This window comes from Stegodyphus dumicola, chromosome 1 (genome assembly GCF_044657685.1).
Source record: "Stegodyphus dumicola isolate Sdum_Otavi_A_Nest chromosome 1, ASM4465768v1".
In the NCBI taxonomy this organism is placed as follows: domain Eukaryota; kingdom Metazoa; phylum Arthropoda; class Arachnida; order Araneae; family Eresidae; genus Stegodyphus; species Stegodyphus dumicola.
Genome location: NC_140768.1, coordinates 220,517,924 through 220,531,642, shown reverse-complemented (window position 1 = coordinate 220,531,642; position 13,719 = coordinate 220,517,924). Strand labels below are relative to the sequence as shown.

General features: G+C 30.9%; 1 protein-coding gene across 3 annotated transcripts in view; it reads right to left on the bottom strand.

Annotated features, from left to right (window-relative positions):
* Positions 1 to 11,282, bottom strand: part of LOC118184554 (interleukin enhancer-binding factor 2 homolog) — a 58,799-nt gene extending 47,517 nt beyond the window's left edge. The window contains exons 1-4 of one of the 3 annotated variants that reach the window (XM_085825834.1): positions 11,161 to 11,259; positions 3,320 to 3,374; positions 2,280 to 2,390; positions 1,529 to 1,585 (exon numbers count right to left, since the gene is read on the bottom strand). In XM_085825834.1, the coding sequence (XP_085681960.1) occupies positions 1,529 to 1,585; positions 2,280 to 2,390; positions 3,320 to 3,367 (216 nt within the window). In that variant the 5' untranslated portion in view covers positions 3,368 to 3,374; positions 11,161 to 11,259. Of the gene's footprint in view, positions 1 to 1,528; positions 1,586 to 2,279; positions 2,391 to 3,319; positions 3,375 to 11,160 lie in introns of all 3 variants that reach the window. The other 2 variants (XM_085825839.1, XM_085825844.1) reach the window with 2 other exon arrangements.
* Positions 11,283 to 13,719: the final 2,437 nt, after the last annotated feature.

The following is a 13,719-nucleotide window of genomic DNA, read 5'->3' as shown; positions in this document are numbered from 1 at the left end:
ATTAAATTATACACATTTTTTGCTGCACTTCATTTAAACTTACTTCCTCAAATCTCATTAGAGATATATTTCTTATTCAATCAATACAGTTTTCTCACTTTGCAGCATGGCAAAAATACATAAAAACTCAAAACAAAAATAATACTGTAAAATACAGAAAAACTAAAACTTACAATACAGTTTAAATACAGTAGTACTAAATACAGTTTTCCCCCCCCCTTCAATTAAGGCTTTCTATGCAAAAACAAGCAATTCAGCCTCACGATAGGAAGATAAAATTTTTGGTGCACAAAATTTAAAGTTACCTTTTTATCCCACTAAGGAAAAACACACTGCAGTAAAAATAACTGTAAATAACTGATTTAACTCACTATTCTACTAAGATTTTCAAATGTAAACAAATGGCAGTTTCACTAGGCCTAGTGCTACCTAAACTTTTAAATTATTGATAATTCTACAACCTTTATATACAAATTAAATAAAGGTATAAAAACCTCAACTGGAGCATAAGAACAATAAATTCACACACGTTTGATGTGGCTGACTGCAACAAAAAAGGGGGGAGGTGCACAACTTCATGTTATAAAAAATTTAAATGTTCTATGGTTAATCACTGAGATATATGATATGCATACATACTATATACAGACGTCTCGAAAAAATACCTTGTGAATTCATTTTGGAAAATATAGTCTTCTGTTCTACCCTTATGTACAGATATCATGAAAAAAAATAATAAATAAATGGAGAAGCCAAAATAAATATTTTCGTTGAAATAAGAAAACCGAAATTTTTTGCAATTTTCCTTTACTCCATACAAGAAAGTAAAAAGGTTTTATGTAGCAGATATTGTTTTAAAGGTTTGAACATGCCTTTCCTCATCTTCTAATGTCAAGAGCTCATCTTAGCAATTCTAACAACTGCTACTATGAATGAGTTATTGCACAACTGTTGAATGTAATAATTACATGCAATCTTATTTGTAAATTTCTGTATTTTTCTAATATATATTTTAGAATTAATAAAACAGTGATTCTTTTCATAATGGTCATTATTAGAATTGCCATTTCTATCCCTAATCAGATTTCATGTCATTTACATTTAATAAACACAGTCTGTTGTGCTAAGTTACATTCTTGCTCAATTAATTTATATAAAAGTAAATCAATAAAGAATTACCATTTAAAAATTATTAAAAAAAAAGAGGCCACATGCAAGCAACAATATTATTTACTATGGCATATGGCAAGATTTGTAAAACATATTCATTATTAACAAAGATTAAATTAACAATTTCTGGTGTCACATTTTAATTTTTATTCTATTACTGACAACTAAATTAGTATTTTATAAGGAAAGTAGATAGAGATGGACATAATCGATATGTACATATTATATTTGTTAGGATTTATTTAAATAACATAGGCTAAATAAAATGTATGTTCAACAGAAATCTTAAACTGACCCTCATATGTGGAAGTTGGCCAACATCAATGTAAAATGTAAATGATATAAAATATTTTCTCACCTGAGTTAATGTGTTGTCATCAGGAGCAAGTTTCACTCGTGGGAAAAATGATTCACACTGCAAAAATATTCACATATTTTGTTTTATATAAATTTTTGAATAATTTCCATATTTTTTATATAAAAAAGGATATTAGAATATTTTAATTCTTGACTATCCTGGCTCACATTTTCTGGGTAACAATTAATTGGCACACTAACAATGCTTTTGGAGGAAAAAACATATTCAGATAAATTTTAGAAACCCTTACCTATTGTGATGAATATTCTTTCCAACAATCTGTAAATATTACTGAGTGTCTGGGCACTTTGTCTATGATTAAAGATTTACAGTTCTCTTTTCAGATTTTTGATCAAAACGTCTGCTTATTTTGCAATAAATTCTGATGGAATTAGTTCCATCAGAATTCCACTATTTGGAAATAACCTTTCAGCATGCTTTTCCCATTTTATACAACCATATACATGCAACAGCAAAAATTTACGTTTTACAAGAATTTTTAATTCAGATTTTATCTTTTGTACAGTATGCAATATTTTTTGTTTTGAAGAAAATTATGTTTTCCAAATTACTTTGTTATCTATTTTTACTTCTGGCACATTACATTGTTTCTTGGCAAAAAAGAAATTGTTCCGAAGCAAATGCGAGACAGAATAACTGATACACACCAAATTTCCTTTAAAATCTGCTTAAAATTTGTAAATGACAAGTATATAATAAAGAGACTTTTTTAATAAATGGACAAACTTACAACATAGATATCAAATGGCACTCGAGGAATGAAAACTTTTGGTTTATAGGGACCAGATCTACCACCCCGAGATGATCGACCACCACGTGCACCTCCTCTCATTCTGAAAAACTAAAAATCAACCAAATATAATTTCAACATTTTAAAAACATTCATATAGTAATTGAAACTACAAATTAAGCAAAAATCTACAAAGAAAAGAATATACTGCTAAATTTCCATTATAGTTAAAAAATGTAGAATTCTGGAAAATCTGAATATTTTTTGTTTGTCAAAATCAAGTTTAATTAGTTAAGTCTTTAGCACTGTTGAAACCGTCTGATTTTTAATCAATCTCAAGACTTAATAGTTGTTACATGAGCATTCTACATATTGTTAAGTTGGGTCATATTTTAAATACTGAAATGTACCTAAAAACTTAATGTAAATCAAAAAAATAAATTACTTTATTAAATAGTAAATTATAATGATAAGTTCAACAAATCTGAGGGAAAAAATGGAATGAAATATTATACCAGCAAATGATTTAAGAAACCTACCTTACTTATCACTGAATGTTTTAAGGACAATTATTTAATTACTTTGCATTTTATTGTAGAAAAAATAAAACATTTATTTTAAAAAAAGTTAAGCTTCTATTAATAAAATTTTCTCCTTTAGTAGTTTCATGTGTGCACTGCTTACTGTTGAAACACACACAGGAAGAAACACAATCCTGAATAAAATTAACTATGTAGTTAATAGAAAATAGCTATAACTATACAGTCATAATGGCTATGAGACATTTATCAGTAAATTATCAATGATAATAAAGACATACCATTACTAGTATACTAACACAAAAATCACAAGCATCAGTTAATTCATAAGTAACATTTTACTGTAACAGACAAAAATCATAACAGAAATCACACTACTTAATACATATCATGTACATGTAACATAACCTTTTAACGTTCGTTTAAAATAATTGAAAATATTTATAGAAAGAGCAAAATCTTATTTAAAAAAATACAAGATCTTGGAATAAAAAGAGTCACCTGAGACGTTTCTTGGTCACCTTCCCTTTTTAAATCAAAATAACGCATCGTCAAACTGCAAAAAATCAGAGATATTTTGAACTCTTTCCTTTGGAAAGTATGATTCAATAATTTAATGATTTGGAATTTAGTTCATACATTTTGCAAAGTACTTTACCATACATTTTCATTATTATTTTTTATTTATTTTTACTTTCTTATGCCAGTAATAAAATTGCTAGTCTCAGCTATTTAAAGTGAGCCTAAGATTTCCTACTAGACTATAACTTTCCTAGTATATAGAAAACTATGCAGAAACTTTTATACCCCACATTTGCAAAGATGACTTTGCCGATTCCAAATCAAAGTTATTTTGTTATATTTATGCTTGAAATTTTATTTATCATAATTTTACAGCTTAAAAAACCACTGCCACACAAAATTTTCTAAGCTACTGCATTATCATTTATGACAGTCACAAAATACACATGGTATGCCACAGGCATTTTTCAACATCCTAACAAACTTTAATTTAGACGACAGATAGCATACTAGAACATGAGATAAAAGACTTGAAGTCTCATTTGAGTATGTTTTCAATACATCATGTGACTAAAATAATAAAGCGATCTTAACGGAATCATTCATGAAATATATCAACTACTATTTATCCGAGAAAATATTAAACCAACTTCAAATTTTAACAGGGTGATATCCACGCATGAGAATAAACCTTTTCAGCGGAACTGCTTTCTAAATAAATTTAATTTGAGGAGTAAACAGTTAAAAGTTAAGCAGTGAACTGGTTCTCTTATTTGAATCCCACTACTGATATATTGAATTAAATATTCAGAAACAGATTTTGTAAAAAATCAACTTTCCAGAACCTATGAAATTTCTTTCAAAAATCTGCTTATCACCTTTTGGCCTTGACAATTATGACTTATTTAGACTGCAGTTTATAATTCCTCTACTTACTTCTTTCTTCTCAAACAGGTGCAACAGATGAATAATTAATTTGAATAGCTTTTGTTACAAACCTTGAGTTTTGAATAGTAAGAACTACATAATAATTAAGAGTTCCTTGGTGTAAGCCTAATATCTCCTACTGTCAGTCAGTCCTGACCATCATATTTTTTGAAGAATTACTATATAAATACACTGCTGGCCATTAAAGTTACAACACCACAAAAGCAGCATATAACAAATGCCAAATTTGCATGAAAGGTACTGCATGCTGGGATATGCAAATGCTTAGAATTCCAGAATATGGCACAAAGAATATTGCACGTAAACAGTGTATAAATGGAAAGCTCGTATAGTGAGTTTCTCACAACCTGTCCAGACATTTAAACATTACGTGCCTGTATGGGCAAATTTCATTGAGCCGGTAACATCGGACTGGTGCGTGTGTGATTATGGCAAAGCCTCGAGGGCTATCTGCCTAAGGGGAAGGATGCCTTCGTGGAGGACTTTCTAAGGGAAACTGGCTCATATACACGTTACACATGGGGAAAACCACGAAAACGCCCATGCAGCCAGCCTGTTCGCGGGATTCGAACCTCGGACCGAACAACCAGTGTTCAGCGACTTTATCGCTCGGCCGCAACATCGGACTGGGTTTCTCATTTGGAAAGCACATTTAAACACTAGTTGTTTGTGTAAAAATCAAGTTATGGCTTGTATGAGAAGGAAAAATTCGCACCAGCATGTGTCAAAATTCAGCTGGATTGTGGCTTTATTTAGACTGCAAATTATAAATTTCTCTACTTTCTGCTAGAGATCCCAATAAACATCGGACACATACGATGTTGCAACAGATTTTAATTTTTGTAATAATTGACTGGGTTTCAAGTTGCCTAAATCGATTCCTGTAAGAAGTTTTTTAATTTTAATACGTTCTATTCCTTTAAATAAATCCAGAAGGATTTTTTTTTTTTTCCAGAAGTAAAGATGTTTTATTAAGTTATTTATTTTACCTGGTACCTTGGTGTGAACTATAAGTATGATTTTAAAGATCCTGAAACAGAAATAAGAAAAGTTTATCGGACACGTAATCAAGATTCTGAAGAAGAATAGGTAAGTTAGTATTTTTAATTATTTGAGGATGTTATTTTTATGCATTGTTCTAAATGTAAGGTGGAAGTAAAGTAATTTGCGTAAACGTGCATGGAAATAATTTAAATAGTTGACACTAAGTATTTGTAACCATTTGTAATGTTTGCGGTATGAATTAGTTAGTGACGTTTGTAATATAATAGATAATGTAGAGGTAAAAGTTTTTGGATATTTTATTTTATACGGGGAAATGTTCATATTTGGAAAGGGTATATACTTTTTCGCGATCAGATAATTTCATATATGTTCTTTTTACCGGGTTTAAAGATTCAGAAAATTGTTATGCATTTTCGTGAAATTTTTCTAATTTATGAGAAAAAAGTGTACATGGATATAGTGAAGAGTGTGCACAATGCCATTTTTGTGCAATTCTGGGATTTTTTTTAAGTAAAAATAAGTCGACGTGTACATGGTTTAGTGATATTTTAATTAAATGATAGTTATTTTGTGAATTTTATGTTTGTAGGAATTTGGTATACATTTAAGTTGAAGTAATTGTGCATGGAAATAATTTAAATATTTGACACTAAGTAACTGTAATGCTTGCGGTATGAATTCGTTGGTGACGTGTATAATATAATAGATGATTTAGAGGTAAAAGTTTTTGGATATTTTATTTATTTTAGATGTGGAAATGCTCATATTTGGAAAGGGTATATACTTTTTTGCGATCAGGTAATTTCATATATGTTCTTTTTACCGGGTTTAAAGATTCAGAAAATTGTCATGTATTTTCGTGAAATTTTTCTAATTTATGAGAAAAAAGCAGTGTACATGGATATAGTGAAGAGTGTGCGCAATGCCATTTTTGTGTAATTCTGGGATGTTTTTTTAAGTAAAAATAAGTCGGCGTGTACATGGTTTATGTGTATGTGTTATTTTGAAAAACGCGTAAGGAGTATGGTATTGTGCACTTTTTCCCAATTTTGCAGTGAATATTTGTCATGATTAAGCAGTTTTGTTAGATAAAATTTCTAGCATAAGTGTAATTCGGCTAGTAGATTGTTGGAAGAAGTGTTCAGTAGATAGTCTGAAATCCGGACTTCGATTATCCGGAATGATCTAAAATCCGGACCTCAAAACCACCGACAATGTTTTTCTCGTAGGCTTTACGCATGCGCATTTGATTCCCCCAGTAATTTGGCTCCGTTACTGCGTAGAAAGGGAAAATAAATTGGACAGAAGAGTGCACAAAAACATTTGAAGAGCTAAAGGAGAAACTGTCTCAAAGGCCTATACTACATGCACCTGATTTCAATAAGGAGTTTATTTTGCAAACTGATGCTTCAAACTCTGGTATGGGTGTCATTTTAGCTCAAAAAGATGAACGAGACAATGAACATCCAGTATTATACCTCAGTAAGAAGTTTACAGAAACTGAAAAAAAGTACTGTACCACAGAAAAGGAATGCGCCGCTATAATATTTGCTGTAAAGAAACTCCAATGTTATTTAGACGGGCATACTAAATTCCTCATCATGACCAATCATAATCCCTTAGTTTGGCTCAAAAATAATGTGAGTATAAATCCACGACTTATGAGATGGGCACTACTACTACAACCTTACAATTACACGATCGTTCATCGAAGTGGTAAAAACCATAACAATGTAGACGCATTAAGTCGTACTCCCTGGCCTGATTAAATAATTTGTTTCTCTATATAGATAAAAAAATATTTTGTTCCTTCTTCTCTTCCTCAGTGTATGTTATTATGTTATATCCTGTATTTCAATTTTGTATTGTGCTGATATTGTTGTTTTGGAAAAAAAAAAAAAAAAAAAAAGACCGTAAACTTTAATTTATAAAAATATAAATTAAAGTTTATCTGGAGGGGGAAGAGGTTGTATTATATTGTTATTTAATAAATAAATATAATTACTGTTGAAGTGGCAATGCCATATTTGTATTAAAACATCAGCAATGTGAGATATTGTTTTAAAAGAGAAGATTCTAAAGATTTTACCAGCTAGGAGTAGTATGCAAATTTTGCCACTTAAAAATTGTATAAAATTTGTCTATCACCGTGAACTAGAAATAAAATTTATGTTCTACTAAGAAGATTGTCTGTTTTGTAAATTACTGCAAAATACATTACAATACCGAGATATTAAAGACTGCTGGACAGTACGCAGAGTAAGTCTTCTACTAACTATAACTACGAGAACTAACTTTAGTTGAAAGTGATTCATTTTTTAATGTATTTTGAATTGTTTGATAGGAAATGCATAATTTGAAATTATTATAGAAGGTCCGGCTATTAATTTCCAGGACTCATGGAATAACTAAGAAGAAAAAAAGGTTAAACACATAGCCATTTAATATGATTCAAAGTAATCCCCATCAGCCGTAATGCATGTCTGTGCTCGGCTGTACAAATTTCGGAAAGAAGTTTCAAAGTCCTCTTTTGGAATGCTCTTTAATAGTGACGTTACAGTTTTCTTGGCGACTTTGACATCCTGAAATCTTGTTTGCTTCAGCGAATTTTTCAGCTTAGGAAACAGGAAAAAGTCTGCGGGTGATAGGTCTGGAGAGTATGGTGGATGCTGCATTTCAACGACACCATGCTGAGCTAAGAATCGCCTCACAGGCAATGTAATGTGTGGGCGGACATTGTCATGAAGCAGCAGCCAACTCCCATTTTGTTGAAAATGAGGCCTCTCTCTATGAATTCGTTTTCAAAGTCGGTCAAGAACTTCTCTGTAGAACTGTCCATTGATAGTCATGTTAGGAGGAAGAAATTCATGATGAATAAGTCCATCACAATCAAAGAAAAGAAAGTGATTAACATGAATTTGGGAATTTTTTCTGCCTTGGTGAACTTGGAGACCGCCATTCACAGCTTTGACGCTTGGTTTCAGGGACATATTGATAACACCAAGACTCATCTCCCGTGACTATCCTATCCAGGAACGCAGGATCAGCATCAGCGTTGTCGATAAGTTCGCCACATGCGTCCAGTCTCAATTGCTTTTGTTCGTCCCTTAAATGGTGAGGAACGAATCTGGAACAAATCTTGCGTTTGCCTAGGTCTTGCTTCAAAATTTGCCAAACCGTCTTTGTCCATGTTGAATTCATTGATGAGTACTCGAATAGTCAATCAAAGATCACATTTCACCATATCGCGAACTTTTTCAATTGCTTTTGGCGTGCATACGAACTCCGGCCGACCTGTGTGTGGATCATCTTCGATGCTTTCGCACCCCTCCCAAAAGCATTTAAACCATTCAAAAGTTCTTGAGCGGGATATTGCCGTAAACTTGTTTTAACGTTTTGTTGGTTTCCGCAGCTGTCTTGCCCAATTTGAAGCACAATTTAATGCTAATTCTTTGCTCCATTTTAACTTCAACAATAGGAATTTAAGAGCTACGTTTGATGCACCTTTACACAAGAGCCACTTACTTCAGAATGGCGCCGACTGCACTGCACATGTGCAAGAAAACGCTCTTCAATATGCAATCATTAGCGCCATTTTCAGACTTTTCGTTCTCCTACAGTTATGTCAGTCATGGAAATTAACAGCCAGACCTTGTATTTGTGGCCATTAATATTATGTTTGTATCTTGTGCTTTTCTTTAAATGCGGTTTCAAAAGAGTAAGTTTTTCTAGGTAGGGTTAGACAGGTAAGTACATATTCCATAGTTATTATTAAGTTAAAATAAATATTGCAGATTTTTTTTCAGCTCATCACACCTATGCCATGGAGTGGACCACAACACATTGCAAAATTAGAAGTAGCCTGTACCCTGGAAAAGTCTGCCCACCCCTGCCTTAAGGCATAAAATTGAAATATCTGGTAAAAATTCTACGCAACTGTCTGGCAGTATTGAAAGAAACGATCAATCTGAGTAAAAAAATTGGCTGGCATTTGTTTTGAAAATGTAGTGTAAAAATTTACCAGCAGTGACATTCTGTTTGGTGTCAGCTGTATAACTTTTTGCAACTTTATTGCCTGTGCCATCGAAATGGGAAAGTACCCAGTTTTATTAATTGATTGCTCAAGTATGGAATTTTTACTGCACAACTGAAAATAACTATTGCCTGTCATGCATCAAACTGATGAAAAACTGCATGTCAGTGAATTCGGAGCTTTTCGATGGGTGTGTAGATAATCAGAAAATACCTATTAAAATAACAGAATGCTAAGTATCATCAGAAAGCATAAAACATGAATGTAATGGAAAACAATAAGCATAAAATATGAATTTAATGGACAACAATTTACTTTAAGATTTTTCTTTCTTAAAATATCTATGAGGAAGAATTCTGTATACTTCAGTAAAATTAAATTCGGTAAAGTGCAGAATCGCCCCCTTATTAGTTTGGCGCTTTTTACAAGGGTAAAAACAATTGGATTTTTGTCAATTTTCTTTTACTTTTTATGTGAAAATAGGTCGATGTGTACATAGATAAAGTCAAAGAAGTGCGCAGTGCCATTTTTGTGCAATTCTTGGATTTTTTTTTAAGTGAAAATAGGTTGATGTGTACATGGATACCGAGTATGTGCAATTCTTAAAAACGCGTCATGCAGTGGACGATTCTGCACTATTAAATTTTCTAATGAAAGCTACTGAACATCTTTGATAAAAACAGTTACTTCATACTACACAGAAAACCAAAAAAAAAAAAAAAAAAAAAAAAGAACTTAATTTTAACAACAGAACACAATCCACGAGAAGCACAGTGAAATGACGAAAATTCAAAAGGCAAGCTTAAATATTATAAACTGTAACCTTAAACCCTAACAATTTTTGTGATGCCAAGAGGTTACCAGATTTGGCGCGATTTCGTTTCATTTGGGGATTGGACCGTAATCCTAAGTCTAGCCAAACTGTAACCTTAAACCCTAACAATTTTTGTGACGCCAAGAGGTTACCAGATTTGGCGCGATTTCGTTTCATTTGGGGATTGGACCGTAATCCTAAGTCTAGCCAATCAGATATCTGGAAATGAATTTACAACATTTCCTTGTTAAGGTATTCACTGTAGAAGCCTTTTTCGATGTTTGAAAATTAAAAGTTAAGACAGTCAAAATGATTTTACCAATTACAGGAATGTCCACTTTAACAAGTGCTGAATTCTGAAATTATCAGCAAGAACACCTAACTTGCAAATTAACTCTAAATCCTAAAAAGACAATACCTTTCCTCGAAATACCAAAATATCATCTCAATATCCTGATTTAAATTCGAGGAAACACGTTTGATAAAGTATGGAATTTAAAATCCAAAAACAGTGCTTTAAATAATAGCTGAATTTAATTACAAGTTGAGTATGAAGTAATATCAAGTCAAAAACAACCAGAAATAATTGAGGTAACTCAATGCCAGTGAAATTAAACTCTACTAAAAAGTAGAGATGACATAATCAAGAAAGGATCAATTTTTAAAAATACGTGTATTGCCTATATATATTTGTGAAAGTGTTCAGTTACATTTTGTGAGCAATATTCCACAATCTAACATGTATTATACGACTTATATATCCTTTACTTATATTACATAAGTCTGAAATCTAAGAATTTACAAATGCAAATAACTTAATAATTTAATTGGGTTATTTTTAGGAAAAGTATTAGTGCACGATTACTTTGAGACATTACACATTTAATATCGAAGTATCACGTATTCATACACACTAAATGAAATCATTTATGTTGTTAGTAAAACCTAAAGCAAAAACACCATATTTAACAAATGGAAATAAATAAATACATAATTAAAATGCAATTAAAATGATGGTACCTAAAAGGAGCAAAAATATTCCACAAAATGGTATGCTTTCAATTTTTTTACTGTGAGAGTCCACCGGCAATCGCGAAACAAACTCTTTGTGTTGCCATTCTTGTTACGAAATCCGAAAGAGCAACACAAAAAAGAAAGGCGAAATCATAGCTCAAAGCATACTAACCAGATAAAAGTTATTTGGGATATTCTTCGGATATTTGGAAAACACCCTTTTACTTACTTTTGTAGTGCAAAAGCATTGCTAAACTAAAATTTTATATCTTTTCAAATGCATAAATATTTTGATATCATGGTCCTAAGTTGAAAAACTCCTTATATATTTAATAGCAAGCTTAAGCAAAAAGCTAAAAGTATGCTAACCAGATAAAAATATATTTGAATAACACATTTTTATTTACTTTCGTAGTGCAAAAGTATTGCTAAAATACGGTTTTATATGTATAAATATTTTGGGTGAAAATGTGCTTTAGCCCACTGCTTGGCAATTTTTTGCAAATCGCCAGTAAAATCTCAGAATACGTTGCGTAAACAAAGTTGTTAAGGCGGAGCCATGGACCTTATAAAGAAATAGACTAACCTAAGGCTCCTCTAAACCAGGCTGAATCACCAACTTTTCTCTCTTGGCGAGGGAGTGAACGCGCTGCCAATTTTGGCGCGTTTATCGCACACGCTAGCTGAATGTCTGCTGTTTTTTTAAAGATTTATTTTATAGACGCGCGGCATTCAGCATATAAACTTTTCGGATAATTTATTAATTCTCGAATAGTATATAGACGTTTTCACTTAAATAAAAATTTCGCGTATATTTTGTAAACATATTCAAAATAACTTATTCTTTAGATGTTTCGGTTTCGTTAGCAGACTAAAATAAATAAGATATGAATAAAAACTTTCAATAGTGTCAAATGGGAAAATAGTTAAAGAGTAGAGTGTGCAAATAAATTTATCTTAATGACATTTTAACAAAAATTTGCATAAAAGCACTGTAAATTCATACTAAAAAAATAACTTAAGAATATGTTGTCATTTAAGTCTGAGGTATATGGAAATAATTGTGCAAGATTCTGAAGAAACACTTTCTTTTAAATGTGTGAAATATTTCATAACATATATGGAAGAAGAAAGTACAGCATTCTGTGTTTTGGATGCTTTTCATCAAATGTAATATAAATACGAACTAGAAACCGTAATAAAAAGTCCTTCCTCTTCAATCAGATCACCTTTGTGTTGCATTGTATTTGTAATACTTCTAAAAATCCAATTTTTACCTAAATTAAAAAACAGTTATTCCATAAAAGATAATAACTTTGAACGTATATAGAATGAATTTTGTAATTTGAGTTATGTTACAAAATAATTCATAGTTTATATATTTTATACTAATAATTTAGATAAAACCTGTCCAAAGGACGACTTAACCACATGTAATTCATTTCAAAGCATAAAAGAAAACTTATTTTTTATTTTACACAGCAACAGCATTTTCATGCAGTCAAGTTTTTTTAACTGCTAGTTATTATACATAATACTTAATTTTAAACCCATTCTTATTAGAAAGCATAACTAAGAAACTTCTTTTTAAAGCACCACAGTGATTGCAAAGAATGTCGTTAAATTTACAAAAGTATTGAAAATATATTGAACAGCATTATAACAAGAAAGTACTGTACAAAATATGTAAATTTAGCATAACTTCTTTTTTAGTATTTGCATAGTTTCCTCCAAATGAACCTTAATGGGAAGTTATCTTGCGAAAATTTAAAAGTATTAAAATGGCCTCTATTTAAGATGTAACTGCATTTATAATTATTTTGTAATTGCGAATAGATTATATTATTGCAATTAGATTATGCACTTACAACATAATTGCATAAAGTAATGAAATTAAGAGTTCACAGATACAATATAATATAATTACAATGCAATTACCTAAATCGTAATTATAATCACTTATTTAATACCACAATATTATTACAATCACAAAGTAATTTAAATTGGGTACTATATTTGCATACCCTCCACTCAAAAGGAGGTACTGATAAGCCTGGAAGTTATTATCAACAAAAAGCCTGTTCAAGACAGTTTGATGACAATTTCCACCGGGCGAAAAGTACATTCTTAAGCCCAGGCAAATCATGACAATAAAAATCATTTAGTCTTATGATTCACTATATTTTAAACCCTAAATTTGAATTCTGCACCAAATTATTTACCTATATTTTAACATACTTTATGAATTATTAGAAGCGATATGGCAAATATCTTCTAAAAAGAACTGTAAAATATTTGTATCCATTAATTGATTCAGATACACACTTTTATTATTTAAGTATACAAAATAACAATTTCATGTTCCTGAAATACAAAAATTATGGAAAATGTTAAAGTAATATTCTTAGAAGCATATGATATTAGTCACCAGATGCAAAATTATAGTTAATTTTTTGCCCTAAATACAATTTTATTACACAGTAGTCAAATGTGTAACTTAATAACATGTTATATAAAAAATTAATGATAATAAGTTTATCAGAAATGAATTAATTCTGCAAATAA